Below are 19,182 nucleotides of genomic sequence, written 5' to 3' on the forward strand. Positions count from 1 at the left end.
AGTCTTTAAGAGTATGACCTGACAGGATACGTTAAATCGCCTATAAAAATTCTACAATGCATTAGATAAATTTAAAAAATCGAAATGATAACATTATTATACAAAGGCACTATTTTTTTTTTAAAGCAGTGTTCATACTCATCCATTTCGCTCAGACAAGAAGTTTGCACCATCATATGCCTGGCTCATTATATTCGATGAATTAATGTTTATTTCATTAAGTTGTTGTAAAATACAATTAATTATGCTTTCAACAGAAAGATGTAGTAAATTAATGATACCTGTTAAATTTATTTTTCCAAAATATAACGAATAATTATGACCAGGTTTAACCTGATGCATCTTTTGTCTCATCAGCCTCAAGATAAAAAAAAAGTATTACAGTTTTGTTATATTTTTATGATATATATTCCAGCACCATATCTGCCATAATAGATTAGACTAAGTTTTATAATATGGGGTGATATATACTGTGCATTCTTTAGTATTCGTATTAAAATTTTTAAATTCAGTTGGATGGTGCAAATAAATTATATTTTCATCCTTTTGCAGCATCCGTAATTTTTGTTGAACTAGCCCTAGGAAAAGGTAGCTAAGAAATAGCATTAAATCATATTGACTTAAGATAATAACGATTACGATTAATTTGTTAGGCTTACCAAAATTGTTGTTAACTGAGTGTATCCTTATTTATATTAAGATTTTTATCATGCACTATTGTCATGAATTTAAATGAGCTTTTGAGCTTTCGCGTTATAGCTGCCCCTTCTTTGCAGATAACATTTTTGTTACCAATTGCTGAATTCCTTTTATCAAAATTTATCACATGGGCGGCTAATGAATTAAGGTATGTTTTATAAGTAATATTTTTATAGATATGTTCTTGTTTATTAATTTGTATAAATTAAATAAATAATATTTTTCTAAAAATTTTGTTGTATTTTCATTTAGATTTAATTGTTAATTAAAATTTAATAATTAATAAATTTTTTTTTAAATTTGGGAGTCGAAAATATTTTGGGGGCCATTTTTAGGGGGCCAAAATTTTTTTGGGAGGGAGCAAAACACCGAGGGCCGCCCTTAAATAAATGTGATTAAAAGATATAATTTTTATGGAGGCTTTTTACATGCATATCTTTACGAATCGGTCGATTGAGTATTATAGTGTCCTATGTACGTATTTTTGCAAAAATGCATCTATTTCTATAAATTAATTCTTCAATTGTTCCATTAACACCGATAAAAATGACAAAATATAATCTTTAATCCTTTATTTGCCTTATTATGAGAAAATCTCTCTTGAAAAATGGATATATAGAACACTGTGTTACTTAGGTGACGAAATATTATCTCTATAGGTTATTACTATACAAACTTTCCAAACTATAATATATTTTTTTACCGATTTATAAGCGGGCTCGAATTACTGGTAAGATTAGATAGCAGTACGTGGGGCAACGGTCGGTCGTGGGGCGTGTTATAAGTATTGGGGTCTGTGTGCGCGGAAGAAGCGAATGAGGTAAGCCCTTGATGCACTAAGAAAAAATTGGTAAACGGATTTAATGAATAATCTAATTCGCAGTTAAAATTTAATATCATTACATTTAAATATATATATATATATATATATACTGTTTATTCTTTCTTTCTGATAAAAATGGATGTAAAAGGTATTGCAAGAGTTGAAATGTTTCGTAAGGACCGTAAATACATAGTACAATATAATACTAAATGTGGATGGGAACAAAATATTTATAAAATTTATATGAAAATAAAATAAATTTTCAAACCTGGACTTAGGGAAGACGCCCCCGCATCAACTCTGCCGTAAAACGATGATTGTCCGCCCGCAAAATAATTTGAAGGATTTAAAAGATCAAAGTCACAAGGATTTTCTTCTCCGGGGTAAAATGAATGGGTCGAAATCCTGATAATAATATAATTAAATTTTTTTTATTTTTAGATTATAAAATAAGAATTCGGTTTTACATAAATCGTAATTATATAGATTTGTAATATTGTTATATAAAATAAAAAGGACAAGTGATGGGTATAGTTGGGTAATAGCTAAATGTCAGCTGATTAGGCCCAATTGATACGCGCGTGTCGGAGATAACCCTTTTATATCAATACGCTTTAATTTATATTAGTTTCTTTCAAATTTGAGCTGCTATATTTATAAGAAAAGCCCCAGAGGCCAAAGTAATAATTTTCGGTTAAAAATTGGCTTAAACGGCTAAAAATATATATATTCCAGAGTTGTTTAAGTAGTGCGCTATCTTTTTTTCTTCCAATAACTTAATTTCCTAGTGCGCTCCTTTTTTATTGAAAGTAGCTAAGTAGCGCGCTACTTAGCAAACCTAAATAAGGTGTAAATTATTTAAAATGTCATAGCAAATGGTTACCCAAATCGATGTGAGTCAGACAATTATGATATTAATGAAATGGAAGGTACCCTGGACGAAAATGTTCTTGATAACAATAATACAAATTTTCCATCCAAAATTTGAAAAATATTTTCAAATTAATGCAAAGACAAAAGATAGCTATAAATTTATTTTTTCAAACTGTAAAAAAAATATAAATCCTCAAATAAATCCAGTAGCTATAACCCCAAAAAACATTTAAAAGTAATTGTCATTTTTAAATTCTAATAGTATTTTTATTTTGTAAGAATCTTCATGCCAACAGTTTTAAAGAGATAGAAAAACATCTTAATAATTTTGGTATAGAAGAGACTACATATAAAACGACCAATTCATTTCAAGCTAAATTGATTTGCACATGTTAATATTTCTCAGAAAACTGGCTGATAAAGTTATTGTCGATTTTATAATTGATACATCAGCCAATGTGATTGGTTGATGATCCCTCATTTATCATGATCATTAAAACTCTATACTCTGATACAACAATTTTTTGTCGCCAGACATTAATGATTGAAATAGCAGACAAAAATGCCTTAGCTAGAACCATAAAAACGACTTCCACTGATAATTTTTAAGCAAGTGGATAAAACCCAAGTCTTTAAAAATATTCAGAAAAACTGGACTTTTTAGTTTTATTTTTCATAAATAGGCGGGCATTTAGAACTTATTAGTTAATGGGAGAGGCGGGGGGGGGGGGGTGGTAATAAAAATATACTATTAATGAACTTAGGCAGAAAAAAACCTGCTATTAAGAAACAATATTATCAACCTGACCTCAGCAATTAAAGGAGTACAAACACAATCTCATATTTTGAAAGAATCTATGAGTGACAACTTGACAAGCCCAAAGAAGAGAACTAAGAACTTATACTTTTATACTATACAAGAAAATAGTAACTTTTGCGATATTTATACTTCCCTTATTTATTAAGATAAATAAAAATAATAATTTTTTTTTCTCCTCTTGGTAGAAAATGGATGCATGGAGGATAAATTTTACCTTGACAACTGACAAGGAGTTTTTATCAGCAATAAAACATTTTATTCAGCATAGGATGAAAGCATAAACGCATCATCGTAATAATAGCAGATGTGCGAGTTGGTTTTTTTGTCGCAATTTCTCCGAAAAATGGTTTATATTTATGGTCAAGATAAAAAGATGGCGTCCGATAAATATTGGCACAATAATGTGGGTTAATGATGCTTACTACTAAGTGAATGTATGAAAATATTTTAAATAACAACCTAATTTGCTAAATACCGACCAAAATTTATTAAAATGTAATAAGACCCTTATTATTTAATATATTAATACGGAATCACGTGGTCGAGTCCGGCCTCCTATATATTATCCCCCTAAGGATGGAACCATCAAGTTAGATTAAGAAAAAAAACATGACCATTCCCGGGATTCGAACCCGGGACTGTGGGATCAGTAAGCCAAGCTCTTGCCTACTAGGCCATAGAGGCTTTCCAAAAATCACGATTTTTCAAATATATATTATAAATATATTTGGTAGTGCCTATCCAAAGAAATGAACAAAATTCAAATTTGATAAGTAGTACCTTAGGTAGTAAGCATCATTAACCCAATAATGTGCGGGAGTTGAAATATTTTTTTTTTATTTAATTAAAAATCTTTATCTAACAATGTTTTAAATTAGTCTGAATCTAACTATATTAAATAATAACTTTACTTGGAGGTCAACATGAGTATATCGACCAAATATTGACTGGCCATGCTCTGGCACCTTCTCACGAAGATCTCCAAGCACACGAGAGCTAACGCCAAGGTATCCTCTTGATATTCACCCCCGTCCTTGATCATGTCAACTGTATCACTATTATTAACGTTCATCCTGTCAGAAGGGGCCAAATCTGGAAATTTATTCGAGATATTCGCATTTTTTCTGCCACGAGTTTCCTTGCCGGTGACAGACGCGGTGTGCTCGTAATCTAAGAGAGATGACGAGGCGGTATCGGTGATATCCAATAAATCCGCAGACCCCTATTTTTTTTTGTATGTGTGATATTTATCCGGAAAACTCAATTTCTAATTTAAAATCTTGATTAATCTCCCTAATTTGACCAAAATTTTGAGTCCCAATCAAATTCCTATTAGCTTAATAGTAAATCTTGATAAACTGGGTAACTGACTAAATTGGCCTAAAATTCTAGTCCCAACTCTGCTCTAATTAGACCGGTTTTACCGTATTTGTATATATTTTTTTAAAAAAACATTTAAATAATAAATTTTTGTTTTTGAATTTTGAGTAACGTGATAAACCTTATGCTGGGGAGATTTTTTCAATATAGAAGCCAAGGATTCGAAGGAAAAAGCAGATGAGAGTCCACCAGTGTGTGATTTTGAATGAGTAGCGTATTCATCATCTAAATCATATATAATAAGTATATAAACAACCATTTTAAAAAAGTAAAAAAATATTAGATCATAAAGCCAAAATGGTGACAATTGTTGGGTAATAGTTAAATGTCGGCTAATTCAGCTCAATCTACAGGCGCGTGCCGGAGAAAATCAGTTAACATTGAGGCGTTTTAATTCATAATAGTTTTTTTTTCAAATTAGGGCTGGTAAAACTTTTAAGAAAAACAGACCAAAGTTATAGTTTCAGGCTAACAACTCGGGTTAGCCTATATTTTAGCCGGCCAAAATTTGGCGTAAACGGCTAAAAATATACTAATTATCCAACTATAGTGACAAAGTCCTCAGAAGGAAGTGAAAAGGTTCCGAAATCGATGAACCAAAAATGGCAAATTAATATAAATCAGAATGCGCAGGCGCGGACCAAAGAGTGGCCAGTGTATAAGAGCCGGCCGTAAAATGTATTAAATAGGTCTGATTTTCATTAAAATTTAATAAATTATTCAGTTGGATTTGGAAAAAATCATTCAATGGTAGTGTTTGACATTTAGTAACTCATTTATTGCTCGCTCATATTTTCCATTTTCCTTCGTAGCAATTATATAAAATAGAGCCAAAATTTGATCAAAATAAAATGCAATTTTAAAAAAAAATACCGAATGGGGCTTAGAAAGTGAATGTGTTTTTTTTTTGGAAATTGGGAGTTAAACTGTTAATGGAAAAATTAATAAATATAATTAATTAATATATATAATAATTAAGTAATCTTATATATATATAATGTGAATGTATATAATTTAAAACACCATTGATAATTTTTACACTAAATCTAATAGTAACTTTTATATAAATCTATGATTAATTTAAATTTAAAATATTATTTTGAACAATTAAAAGACCTCTAATTCTGGATATAGAATTAGGCTTCAGAAAACTCGCGAATTTAGTGACGGGCGAAACGGGGGCCAAATTTTGAGTGACATTCTGACTATCGACGGTATGTCGAAGTAGGCTTGTGGGTGAGGACCCTCTAATTTCATCGACGGCTCTTGAAAAAGTTAATATTTAAAAAATATATATTGTTTAAAAAATAAAATAAAAATTGAATTGGTCATTATAATTAATCGGGTAATTGTTAGATAATATCATTTTTAGAGCGAAATTTATCCAGTCAAAGAAAAATGCGAAATATTAGTGAACTCATATAATGGGGGAAGGGGGCTGAAAGCATGATGCAATAGCTTGGGTTTAGGGGGTTAACACGTCTAAAAGTGATAGCTAGATGTTTTAATTTAGCTAAAAAATACAAATTTTAAGAAATATTTAAATTACCCTATTAAGGTACTAGAACGCAAAGTTTATTTAATAAAATAAATAGAGCGTGATAGGTTAAATTTTATCGCAATTAAAGAAAGAAAGTATTTTACGAGTAAGTGAACGTAGGATGTTTGGCGGAAACGTCGACTTCGCCCCTCTTGAATTCAAAAAATTGAGAGAACAGGGTTTGGATAACAATGACGGCTAATGACTCTGCTCTGACGTACAAAGGATTCTCATCTATTTCATACTTAAATATTTATTTTTGTCATATATCATTTATCATTAATATATCTATTCTATTCTATTCTATCTATCTATCTACCTATCTGTCTGTCTGTCTATTAATCAATCAATCAATCGATCGAGTTACGGTCTTACTATAGGGAATTTCTAAAAATAACTAGAACGTAGCAAAAGATAAAAATACACTTGTTCCAAGTAGAGGTCGGAGTGACCCGGCCCGCGAAAGATTTTTAAAAAAGGTCTTTCGGCTCGGTCCTGTAAAACAACTTTGTACAAGTTTGTCAGGCCTTATATAATCTTTTACACAGTTTGGAATTTCGACTCTTTTAAAATTCCCAGAAACGCGTTCTAATGAAAGTGCGAGTAAATTATATTATAATTGTTTAAAAATATGTTGCATCGTTTATTTTAAAGGGTTTATTTATGGTTTAATTTATTTTTGGTTTGCTTTAACAGTTCAGAACCGGAAGTACTTGAACAATGTCAAATGTAAGAAAATTCTGTTTATTCCCATAAAGGAATACAAATGATGCATAATTCTAAGCTTTAAAATTTATTTAGCGATATTTGGGCCGAAAGGCAAAGGAACAAATTGTAAGGAAAATATTTTGACCACGTTACCCGTCCGAAAATCGCTTTATTACGGTCCGCGTTGACCTCTAGTTAATATCCCCTACTTGGATTAAATAAAAGGTTAATAAATTTCGAGAAAGAAAAAAAAAAGGAGGATGCACGTGGAAGAGAAATAAACGAAAATGGAATATTTTACTTAATCCTATTTTATTTTACAAGCGAACTGACATAGAAAAAAAATGGAGGGAGGGGTGGGGGGGGGGGAGGAGGGTGCATTGGAAACATTTTCGTATAAAACGATTTTTGTGAATCGATATAATAAAAAAAAATTAATTATATATATATACATATGTATATACCTTGAAAAAAATGACGTTAAGTGCTGTCAACCACAATTTTTTCTGCGGTTCGTCCAACAACGCTAATGTGAAATATTTGGGGGGATTATCGGTAGCGTAGATTTGAGGGGAAGGTAGAAAAAAGAGCAAATCCAAAACCAAGGGCATCATTTTATAACCCACGGCGACGTTCGTGTCTAAAACCTATAGAGAAAAACATATCAATTACGTGATTATTATCATTATGATAGGCCTGCTAGAGTTTAGTCTATTAGTATTAGGGGATGCCCATTTTCGTAGATAAAGAAAGAGTCACGTGTCCTTTTACCGATTATCATAATTCAATAAACAGTTTTAAAATTATTTTGATTTTCTTTTTAGTTTAGTTTAAATATTTAAATGTTTCAAGATATTCTGCGATTCCCACCCGTTCGGTTAAATTTATATTTGGCGCGAGATTTTGAAAAGAGATAAATACAAGCCAATTCTCATATAGTTCAACTAAAAGAAATTGTCGTTAAAACAGCTGATTCATTAAAAAAAATTTTATTCGTCCATTTAAAATAACATGACCTGTTTTGACAAATTATCAATAAAAAATGATTAAATTTTTATTAAAAACTATTTTTAATATTCTAACCTTTAACTAACCCTAAACCATATTTATCTAATTTTTAACTTACTCCTTACATCAGAATACCTGGTTTATTTTTAAACGTATTTCATCGAATCAAAAAATAATCTTCAGATCCCCATTTACAAATATTTTTCTTAACAATTTTTTTTTATTATAATACCTGATATATCGAAGATAAGAAAGTATTCACCAAAGGATAAAGCCTGTAAAATATAAAATTATATACTCAAAAAAAAAATAAAATAAATTGTTTCAATTCACTTTTACAGTATTAAAATATGAACTTTTACTTGCTTTTAAAATTATTTTAACGAAATTTTGAAATATTTAATTAATTTTCTTATAAAAAAAAAGAAGTTAATGAGTATAAAATGAATCAAAAGATAATGAAAAATTTATATAAAATATTTGGTTTATTTAGAGATGATTATGGATATTTGCAATAAAATTGGTGATCATATTGTAATTTCCTCAAGGACTACATTAATTAGTGTAATCCCCCCCCCCCAAAAAAAAATCAACCTAAACAATTTTTTTACTCCCCATCCTTATGTTCCATTTATTCGCGTTTCATCTTGAACTCCTTTATAAAATTAAAACCTTAAAGCTTTGGGAGTCAACGCGAAAATCCTATCGTTAGGGCGATACAGCAATAATTGTTGGATGTAAGAAACTGCCTCGTTCAAAATGTAATTAGTCTTTTTCTCCAATTTTCCGGTATCGGCCGGAAATAAATTAGCCAAAATCTTATAAAAAAAATATAATTTAGCAAAAAAAAAGTGTTTTTTTTTAAAAAAAAAACGGCTAATCCCAATTTTTTAGCTTAGAAATAAAGAATTATAATGCAAGTTCGGAGATTTTGCTCATGGATGGCAGGGCATCTTATTAAGGAAGTCTCGCGATTTTCTTAATATTATTTTTGGTTAAATCGAGCCCTTTGTGCACAAATTTGTAATTTAAAATGTTATTATTTATTACATGAAGAGTCAATTCCAAAAGGGTTATCAATTGTAAACTCAAATCGACGTCGCTGATTATGGAATCGGACAAGGTAAAGATCAAACTCGACAATTGTTCCTCGCTAAATTCCTTGAACACATTTTCTAAGTATATATACATATATATATAGTTTTTCCTAAAAAAAAAATAATTTTTAAAAAAAGAAAAGGTCTTTGACTTGAAAAAGTCTATATAGTGTACACGTTCATGGTTTGCCCCTAACTCTAAAAAAAAAATAGAAGTATAATTATCAAAAAAATATTGCTAATCAGTGGTCAGCAAATGACAAAATCTTTAGGTCCGGTCCTGTGGGAATTTAGTTAATGACCGATCCGGCAAAATCTTGGATAGTTGTTGAATTTAAAAACACTGTACTTTATATTTATTCTCACTTTGAAATATCCGAATTCATCAAATATATATATATACAAAATTTTTTTGCATGGCCCGGTCCATTATTTTTGCCCGGCCCAGCCCCCAAAAAAGATTTTTCCGATGTTGCCCCGCCCGGGTATGGGGCTGGGCATTGCGGATCTCTCTCGCCAACATAGTACAATAAAATAACAGAAATGGAATCAAAAAATGAATTTGAAAACTCGAAACAAATCAAGAATTGTTAGTTTCACGTGCAAATAATAATAAAATAAAACCCTAAAATGGAATAATATTTGTTTGAGGTTCGGATTTATTAATTTCAATATACGAAATTCGAATTTAGTCTTGAATTCATGTCAAGCACTTTGAATGCTCTATATGGTTGGTCTAGAATTGGAGTGCTTCACTAGACATTTCTAAAATTTTTGAGTTAGAAGTGGATAATAACTTATTCATTCCCAATATATATAAAAATAAAAACTAGATTAAAAAAAATATTAATTTTTGTCCAAGTTATTGTCAAATTTGATCAATAACTTTTTCCTATATTTTATTTTAAACTTTAATGTTGATTTTCCTCATTTTAAACATTCAAAAATTTTGAGTTAGAAGTGGATAATAACTTATTCATTTCCAATATATATATATAAATAAAAACTAGATTATAAAAATATTAATTTTTGCCATATTGCCAAAATTGATCAATAACTTTTTCCTATATTTTATTTTAAACTTTAATGTTGATTTTCTCATTTTAAACATTCAAAAATTTTGAGTTAGAAGTGGATAATAACTTATTCATTTCCAATATATATATAAATAAAAACTAGATTAAAAAATATTGATTTTTGCCAAAGTTGTAGCTCTATCAAAATTGATCAATAAACTTTTCCTATATTTGATTTCATAATGTTTATTTTCTCATTTTAAACATTTGCGCAAGAGGAGCACTCCAATTCTAGGCCGACGATATTATAAAGATTACTCTTTCTCCACCCCCTTTCTCGCTTCTTCTCACGTTATCTCAGATCATTAAATTCAATGAGGAGCGAAAAAAAAAATAATTATATAATTATTTAAAACATATATATACCATATTGTTCCTTTTTAGGCCTAGGTGACAAATTCTCGTCGTTTTTGGTGGTAGCGAAAGAATCTATAGAAAAATCTTATTTTTTATTTAAAAAATAAATAAATACAACTCGTTTTAGTGGACGAAATTTGCTGTCAAAGAGGGAAAGTTCATTATAAGAAGAGATTCTACTGCATATTTTCTACATTTAAAATGTAATACATTTTTTTAATTAAAAAGTAACCAAATAGTGCTCAGGCAGTTAATAAAATTAATTTTTAAATATTTTTATTAATTGGTCAAAAACTAGCGACCCAAAAATATATAATGAATCGCAAAAATATAAATCAAGTAGATTTTGTTTATCAATTGTAATTTACATTTATCGGCTAAGAAGGAGAGGCGAGATTCATCAGAATCGGTTTCGCCATGCTTTCGCGTCAATTGAAGAGTCTTGTGTATTGAAAAAACAGGAAAAGAGGTAGAATAAGCTACCAAGACTTCGTTGAATCGAGATATTTGAGATTTACGATCCTTGCGTAGGGGCCTAAAACCTATTTTTTAAAATTAATATTATATTCTTTTCCTTCCTTCCTTCTTTGGTACTTTCTATTGTAATATATATAATAATGCAATAAGGAGAAGATAGAAAGGTAGAAAGAAAGAAAGAAAGAAAGAAAGTAAAGAAAGAAAGAAAGAAAGAAAGAAAGAAAGAAAGAAAGAAAGAAAGAAAGAAAGAAAGAAAGAAAAAAATGTTTTTTATCTTCGCCCATATTAAGTAAGTTGGAGATTTCGCTCATAATTACAAAAAAAAAGTTTGGCCATCAGTTAACAAAAACCGCGAGGCTCACGTAATATTAATTTGGTTAAAATCGTAATTCAAAATTAACATGACAAAACCATCTAAAATTTAGGGAAAGCACTGTAAAAAAATAATAATACAGATTTGATAAAAAATACCTGGATAATTTATCTATTTTTTTGCGAATAATGTGAAATATAAATATCAAATAAAAACTCTAAACCGTAAATTGGAGTCATCTTAGTGTGCGAGTAGGTGGGAAGGTACTGTTCTATCAGCAGCATCTCCAAGTGCTTGATGACGAAGTCGAACGCGTTTACGTAGAAAATGTAAACGTAAAACTCCGAGGTGGGCCTTAGGTTACAACGCGTTTTGAAGATCAACAACAAGCTTTGAATCAGGTTCAAGATCACTAACCGGTCCACTCGGCAGTATGCGAATTGCCAATCGAGATATTTGAATATTGTCTTGTAACGGATATATTTATTGTGGTAAAATATAAAATAAAAAAAAGGACTTAAAGTCTGGTTCATTCTTCGAGACTACTAAATCGATTTTTCAAATGGATTTTAGTATATCTAATAGAGTGGTGTAATAGTAAGTGATCGGGAATTGGACCCCATATCGTAGAATACTAAATATTCTCAAGATCCTTATAGGCCGGTAGCCCGCCCAAAAGAAGAGTCGATTAATTCATACACGAATATTTAAGGGCCGAGAAACCGGGTAAATTTTTATAAGCCGGTTCCATACAAATAATATTAACCTTGTAAGATCCGAAGGGTAAAGAGTGAAACGTCAATTTGGTATACTGAGCCAAGTGCAAGTTCGAATCGAATATGCTATATGCCAGGACATAAAACGCGTAGGACATGCAATTTTGACATTCTTCCTTGCCACGAATATCGTCGCCAGCGAAATGGATGAGTTGAAAGAGGGAAAACAAGCTATTAACTAATATATAAATTTTAGTTTATAATAATAATTTTTTTTTTGTAAAAAAATAGGTATGAAATTATTTTGTTTTCATATTATGCAATTTTTCTTCTTCTATAAATGAATAAAACGAAATTATAGGAATGGTTGACTATTCGAATTCGACAAGTTATTGAATAGGCCTAGTTGATATCTATTTTCGCTAACGAAAAACTATTTTAAAGCTCGTTTCCTTAATGCTATTAAAAGAGGAGAGTGACTAACTTTAATCAACACAAAACGAAAATAAATATAAAAAAACTCTAATAACGCTGAAGAAATCGTAAATAAAAGGGGAAAAAAGACAAGTTTTAACTGATAATCCGCCCTTATCCGATTTTTTTCTACATACCGGTGTTAATCCTACGCTTCCAATCGTTGTTGAAGTAATTCACGGTTATCAGTTTCCAAAAAGAGCTTCGACCGTTAGGGAACGTTAGGCACTTCAAGAAAAGCGGTATGATCAGCTTAATAACCGATTCAATAAAAAAAAAATGAGAACGAAAAAAACAGTATCCTATAAATAATTTAATGTCGTTTTAACTATCTTGGTCTAATATATACTATTTCTATTAGCGAACCTGATTCAGGTAGGAATCGAAAATGGCGAGCAAAGACCAAAGGGTAGGTATTATCAAATTTTCTTGAAACCATATAACGAACCCCCTATTCTCGCCCTTACTATCCAACAGGAACTGCCCCGAGATGATGGCGTCGTTTAAAAAATTCAGGCATTTGTAGAGGCCAATCACGCGATACTTTAATAGAATATCCAAGTTCCTGGAGGGTACTTTCCAGCTAGTGTTAGAGATTTGAGACTCCGCGTCATTTGGGGTGTTAGTAGAGACCGCTAGAAAAATTGAAATATAATATATATGTATACGATGAGAGCGAAACCCGAGAAATATAGTATTTTAATCATCCATTACTTTCCTAAAAATTTGAAAATAGTCATTAACAGGCTTAACTTTTCCATATTTTTCTCTCTATTGCGTGCCTACATTTATTTAATAAAGAATCAGCATAAATATTCCTAAAGAAAGGTGGAGGGGGGGGGGATAATTTAGTAAAGAGTCGAATAAGCAAGTACAAATTTAAAAAATCGTTGAAGTTAAAGGTAATCAAGAATTACGGATATTTAAAATTACGATATTTTCGAATCAATTTTTGGAAATAACAATTTAAAGGTTTGTTACCTCGTTCCCCGGCCATTTCTCTCGATTGTTTTACGTTTCTGTTCAAGCTGGCAACGACCTTAAACACGGAATGTATCAGCTTAAACCGCGCGGGCAGCTCCGCGTAAATAATTTTGAACTCTCCCTGGCTCGTTTTCCAGAAGGAACGGGTCTCGTCCAAATCTGTTTTCTCTTCTAGATTTTCCTCGAATCCCACTTTCTCTCCCGTTTCCCCTTTCAGGGTTCCCAAGCTATCTTTTGAGCTTAGGTCGTAAATATTACGTGTTGTTCCTTCTTGGCCCGAAACAGCGGAGATATTTACCCTAGAGGGCTCATACGTTTGGCTGGAACTAGGACCTTCGATCGGAACTAAAGCGTGACTCCCCACGATATATTCTGAAAAGTTTGAGAATAAGGAGGAGGAGTTATATTAGATAAAAAAAACAATTGGTTTTTTTTCCTACATAAAGTTTTATAACCACTTACAATCTTTAAGTAAAATAACAATCTACCAATATTATGTTTAAGAAATTTCCAATTTCACCAACAGCCATCAATATAATTCTAACAATATTTTATTTTATTATTACAATCAATTTACAACTGGCTTATTTTGTTATTAAATGATTTATGTTTTTTTACAATAAAATTAGTTTTATAAATTAAATTTCTGTTTGTTTCATTCCCCGTTTTATTTGTTTTTTTTAATACCCCTATCTCCCAGAAAGGTTTCTCTTATCAATGTGTGACGACAGATACCTCGTTGAAATCAAAGAACACAAATATTCGCGAATCGCTATATACGTGAAAGAAAATAAATAAATAAGGGGCTTATATAAAAAAAAAACCTCATACAAACTTACCGGTGACGTGTCCTTCCAAAACTGTAGGTTCTTGCATGCATACGACCGAGGCAGACGCCATTTCTGGCACGACATATTGCAAATCATTTATTTGTGAAGATTCACTGCTTGTACTTGCTACATTAGCGCCATTTTCTTTATTTTCGTCATCATTATGTGACCTTTCGTAAATTGTGACAGATTGAGTGGGTACGAGTACCAAGGATTCCAGCATCTCCTCGTTTCCAACGTTTTCCACTTGCTCTGTTATTTTGTTTGAAATAGTAATTTATCATTATCAATTCTCTTTCCTTTCTTTCACTCTTAGTTTCGTTTTTTCTTTCACTCTTCTCCTTTCTTTTTTACACACTTCGTTTCCTTTCTTTCTTTCTTTCTTTCACTCTTCCTTCCTTTCTTCTTTCACTCTTCCTTCCTTTCTTTCTTTCACTCTTCCTTCCTTCCTTCTCTCTTTTTCCTCTTTCCTAACCTCGTTTCTTATTAGTTTCAATAATCAATAAGAATTTATTTTTTTATTAAAGGAAACCTTCTTGGCCTAAGATATGGTGGCTTTTATCCTCAAGGTTTCCTTGATTTACTATGTAAGGTTTTTCTTGTTGGAGTTTCACAATTTCCGGAAGGGATCCCTATTAACAATATAGCGATTGAGGGTTAGAACTCTTGAATAGAGCGAAAGCGGAGTTTGAACCCCGGATATAAAAGTATTCCGGTTTCAAACTCTGTTAATAAACAAATTGTAATTTAGCAATAATGGCTGACCCCGAGTAAACCTAGAAAACTGCTATTAAATGAAACCTTACCCCTCCCCTCAATGAAAGGCAACAAAATTTCTAGCAATATAGCGATTCATAGAAATTTTAAAAGATGTACAGGTACTTAAACTTGTCGCGGTTCTCTGGTTTCTGGTACCATGCTCCGCTCGAAGCAAATATTTTTCTTTTTTTTAATATAAGAAAAATGTTAAACGTCATCCGTGGCAAGCGTATCCTCGTCCGAATAGTACATAGAAACAGTGGCGGTCATTATTTGCAGAGGGCCTTCGCCGACGCCGGAAGCTCTTTGAATTTGTTTTTTCAACAGACCCTTTTTGTTTGCGCTACACACCCGCGTCATAGTCGCTTGGGCTTGAGTCGCCAAATTTAATTTGCTCAACTTGTTCAAATATATAATATTATTCAAAATATTTTCTTTATATATCAATAATTTATGGTATCTCAAGTATTTTTTGAAAAAAAAAAGAAAAAGGGGAAAAGAGACATTTCCCTCCAATGAAAGTTAGTTGCGCCGATTAGCGCAGGCGCACTAGAGAATTTTTTTTAAACGAAATAAACCAGTTTAATTGTCACGTGTGTATTAATATTTTACGATGAGTATCTACCTCAGGAAAAGACGATATTTTAGTGGTGAGAGTTTCTTTATGTTCTGAAGCTGTTTTAAGATCGAGTCGTTTTTCAGCGATTATTCTGTTATCTTTAGCAGGTTCGACTTCTTTGAAGTGTTGAAAACTCTAAAAAAAAATTAAATATAGCTTTAAATTTTATTTTTTAAATATTGAATAAGTGCTTTTCATATAAATATGACGGCTTTTACTCTCTAAATACAGAGATCACGAACTTCTAAGGGATCTGTATCTAAAGAATATATATATTTATCCTTAAACAAAATTATTACTGAAAGGAATTTAATTTAACTTTTCTTAAACTGATATAATTTCTAAAGGCGAGTACTATTAATCGAATCTTATTAACGGGAAGAGATTATATGAAAGTTATTATAAGCCAACTATTATTTTTATAATAAATAAATGGAATAAATTACGCTAACTTTGTCTTTGATTCTAGATTTCGGAGTATCGTCCAAGTTAGGAACATAACGATTTATCTTACCTTTACCGCTAATGCGTTTGTCGCCTTTCTGGAAGATGTCTAATATAATGAAAAAGTTTAGCATTAAATACGTAATTAAAAAAAATAAACACAATTAGAAAGATAATATTTTTAAAATTATATTAAAATTGATGAATTATAAAAATTTATTATCATTATTTTTGCTCCATATTATCCATCAAAATCATTCTTTATTTGTATACATTAGAGGTTTACAATGGGCGGATTTTTAGCCAAAAAGCCAGCACGCTCTTTGTTTTGAAATTTATTTAACCCGCCCACCAGATCACTTATAATCTTTTTAAAAATTTACCCACCCGCCCGCTCGCCCATGGGCAGGTGTAAGGGGGGGGGGGGTGAAAAACCAGCCCAATACAGACCTCTAGTATATATTAGCTTGAACATTATGCTCTTATATAATAACCTCCATAAATTTAGGGGATTTTTTTTTTTAAAAAAAATATAATTTATTATTTATATGATAAAAAAAAACGAAAATGTTTAGAAATTCTGAATTTATCGCCCGTCGATGACAAATCGCTCCCGTAATCTCTGCCCATATTTATGCCGCTGTCCCCGCTAGATAAGGCGTCCTCGCTTTCGGTAGATAATAGAGAATCTCCCACTTCCGACGATTCGCTTCTGATGTACGAGAGAGTAAATTCCGGACAAATGAATCTCAACAGATCCCAGCAATGTTGAAAACTTTTAGGCCAGAATAATGGAAGAAGAGGGGAGGTAGGGGATATTTTTAAAATTATCATAAAAAAAAAAAAATCGTATGGTTCCTGGTTTCGGTTCTTAAAACTTGGTTTTAGTTCTTAAATTTAGCCCGATTCAAAGGGGTTCCAAGTTCTGCCTCCAAACACTTGTTAGAAATAAATTTCACTCAATTCGGTTAGCGCATTACCTATCTAATCGCAAACGGAGAAGCATCAACTTTATTTTAAAATAATCGAGGAATGTGTTATTTATTTCTTTAAAATTATTCTATATCTTCAGACGTGCCAAAACGTAATTAAACGATAAATTTAAATTTATCGGATCATACATATTTTTTTTAAAGTTACATTTATTTGATAGGGTAAAGTTTATTTTTTTAATCTATTACATCAAATCAAGGGAGTGAGTTCGTACCCAACCAAACGGTAAAAGGGTTGAAAACGGGCTCGGTTGGGTGCACTCGGAACGAATCGAGCCTTTATAATTTACTGAATCATTATCGAATATATCAAAATGCTTTAATGGATGAAAAAACCGGCATACCCGAGATTCAAACCAGCTGTTCATAATTTTTATTGTAATTTACGACTTTGTTTTTTTTTTATCTTTTCCTGATGAGTTTTGACTTTTGAATTTATTTTAGGATATGTTCAAAATAAAAAAATTAATTTTAAAATAAAGATTTGTTTAATTAAAAACATCATCCGAAACTAAATATTATCAAAAATACATTTTATTTTACAAAAATAAAAGGATACAAATAGATTTAAAATGGGAAGTGGGGGAGAGGGGGGGGTCCATTTTTAAATTTCCAAATATGATTATTTCAAATATATATATTATATACGTGTAATTCAGTAGATGCCAATAATGATGGAAGAACGATTCGCTTTGATAGACAGTGATATCGTGCGAGTATTTAAAGGTAAGGGAACTGTAAGCCAAATCGAATACTGATTGCAAAATTGACGTGATTTCTAGAACTCTTTTATTTTCCGCTACGTAAGGTAGAATCAGTCTTTGCAATTCAAACTATTAAAATCAAAATAACGGCATAATATTTATTCATTTTAAAATTTTTAAAAAAAAAACAAAGTCATCCCATAGACGTAGCTAGGATTTTCCTATAGGCAAGGGAGCAGTAAGCAAATTATTCCGCCAAATTTTAATGGTGGTCTTTGGGCTCACTTATTGCTAACATTTGGCTATGTTATAACATTATTATAAATATAATTTTGAATCGCTTTATTTTCCAAAAATTTTGAATAAAAGTCGTTATTTTGAATAACTGCTAATACTTATTTGTCTTTCAAATTATTGTTATAGTGATATATTGTAAACATTGGTAGTGATGGGGAGTGTAGAGGAGAAATTTATATTAGCTTAAAATGATATTTACGCGAGAACAGGCAAATTTCCGACGGGGTGGAAAATTTCCTACCCTTTGGTTACGCCTATGAAGTCATCTAATTAGCTATCTTGTAATTTAGATTTTTTAACATTTCGTAGAATTGCTAAAAAATAGGCAACTATCTGGCAAACAGTTAACAAACGCTGTTTTTAAAAAAAATAATATATATACTAATCTTTATCTGCATCCCCAAATTCTAACAAAATAATATTTCTTAAACATTTATTGGGTTGGTTTTAGTCATATCAATCCTAAGGCATTTGCAAATGCAAAGTTTGAAATCTAGAATAAAAAGAAATAAAACTCGTGGTGTCTAAAAAAAATTAAAAAATGAGAGGGGGGGAGGTCGGCTCTAAGAAATTTTAGAAGGAATTTCCTGTAACTTGATTCTGATTCAGTTCCGATACCTCGTTACTAAGTTTTGGTTCCAAATTTCTATGTAAAGATATTTTAATATCTGTAAACAAGATGTAACTTTAGTTAAATTACTAGGCCTCGTTTATAGTCAAGCGCGATTCGCTTAATTCACAGCTGCGCTATGATAAAATAATGTGTCGCGAGAACTATTCACAAATAAATACAATTGTCATAATGCGTCCAAACAAAGAATCTAAGTTAAAAAAACTAACTTGACGCTTCAATACGCGAACTAGCATGGCGACGCAGACCATGATGGGGTTGCAGGCCCGATCGATTTGGAAAGCGGTAGCTATATTATTGAAATTGGAGGAATGAGAATCATTGGATTTGGATTTCAAGTGAGCTCTCTGTTCATTTTTCCAAGTTTGCCAGTCAGTGAAATTTTGGTCAACTTTCCGAAAGACAAAATGGGCGTTATCATCGTTGATTTTATCCCGCGGATTTGTTTCGACATTCGATGATAAGGGAGATGTAACTCCGATTATCTTTATTTATTTTTTTAAAATAATATATATTATTAACAAGCATCCAAGTTAAAAATAAATATTTGTCTAAAGGATA

The 19,182-nt window shown here is 31.0% G+C and overlaps 1 protein-coding gene across 2 annotated transcripts in view; it reads right to left on the minus strand.

The window, feature by feature from the left end:
- LOC135925237 (protein unc-79 homolog) overlaps positions 1–19,182 on the minus strand; it is a 37,514-nt gene that overhangs the window by 9,114 nt on the left and 9,218 nt on the right. For both annotated transcript variants that reach the window (XM_065460464.1, XM_065460465.1), the window contains 25 exons: positions 18,831–19,106; positions 17,638–17,822; positions 16,561–16,772; positions 16,006–16,106; positions 15,560–15,688; positions 15,148–15,333; positions 14,708–14,807; positions 14,185–14,427; positions 13,343–13,717; positions 12,728–12,996; positions 12,499–12,613; positions 11,938–12,125; positions 11,395–11,638; positions 10,750–10,923; positions 10,391–10,465; positions 8,902–9,026; positions 8,524–8,669; positions 8,084–8,126; positions 7,308–7,490; positions 6,240–6,379; positions 5,712–5,860; positions 4,717–4,820; positions 4,127–4,437; positions 1,791–1,927; positions 1,403–1,535 (listed from right to left, as the gene is read on the minus strand). In XM_065460464.1, the coding sequence (XP_065316536.1) occupies positions 1,403–1,535; positions 1,791–1,927; positions 4,127–4,437; positions 4,717–4,820; positions 5,712–5,860; positions 6,240–6,379; positions 7,308–7,490; positions 8,084–8,126; positions 8,524–8,669; positions 8,902–9,026; positions 10,391–10,465; positions 10,750–10,923; positions 11,395–11,638; positions 11,938–12,125; positions 12,499–12,613; positions 12,728–12,996; positions 13,343–13,717; positions 14,185–14,427; positions 14,708–14,807; positions 15,148–15,333; positions 15,560–15,688; positions 16,006–16,106; positions 16,561–16,772; positions 17,638–17,822; positions 18,831–19,106 (4,343 nt within the window). The remainder of the gene's footprint in view (positions 1–1,402; positions 1,536–1,790; positions 1,928–4,126; positions 4,438–4,716; positions 4,821–5,711; positions 5,861–6,239; positions 6,380–7,307; positions 7,491–8,083; positions 8,127–8,523; positions 8,670–8,901; positions 9,027–10,390; positions 10,466–10,749; positions 10,924–11,394; positions 11,639–11,937; positions 12,126–12,498; positions 12,614–12,727; positions 12,997–13,342; positions 13,718–14,184; positions 14,428–14,707; positions 14,808–15,147; positions 15,334–15,559; positions 15,689–16,005; positions 16,107–16,560; positions 16,773–17,637; positions 17,823–18,830; positions 19,107–19,182) is intronic.

This window comes from Gordionus sp. m RMFG-2023, chromosome 2 (genome assembly GCF_954871325.1).
Source record: "Gordionus sp. m RMFG-2023 chromosome 2, tfGorSpeb1-WG-v2, whole genome shotgun sequence".
Classification (NCBI taxonomy): Eukaryota; Metazoa; Nematomorpha; class Gordioida; order Chordodea; family Parachordodidae; genus Gordionus; species Gordionus sp. m RMFG-2023.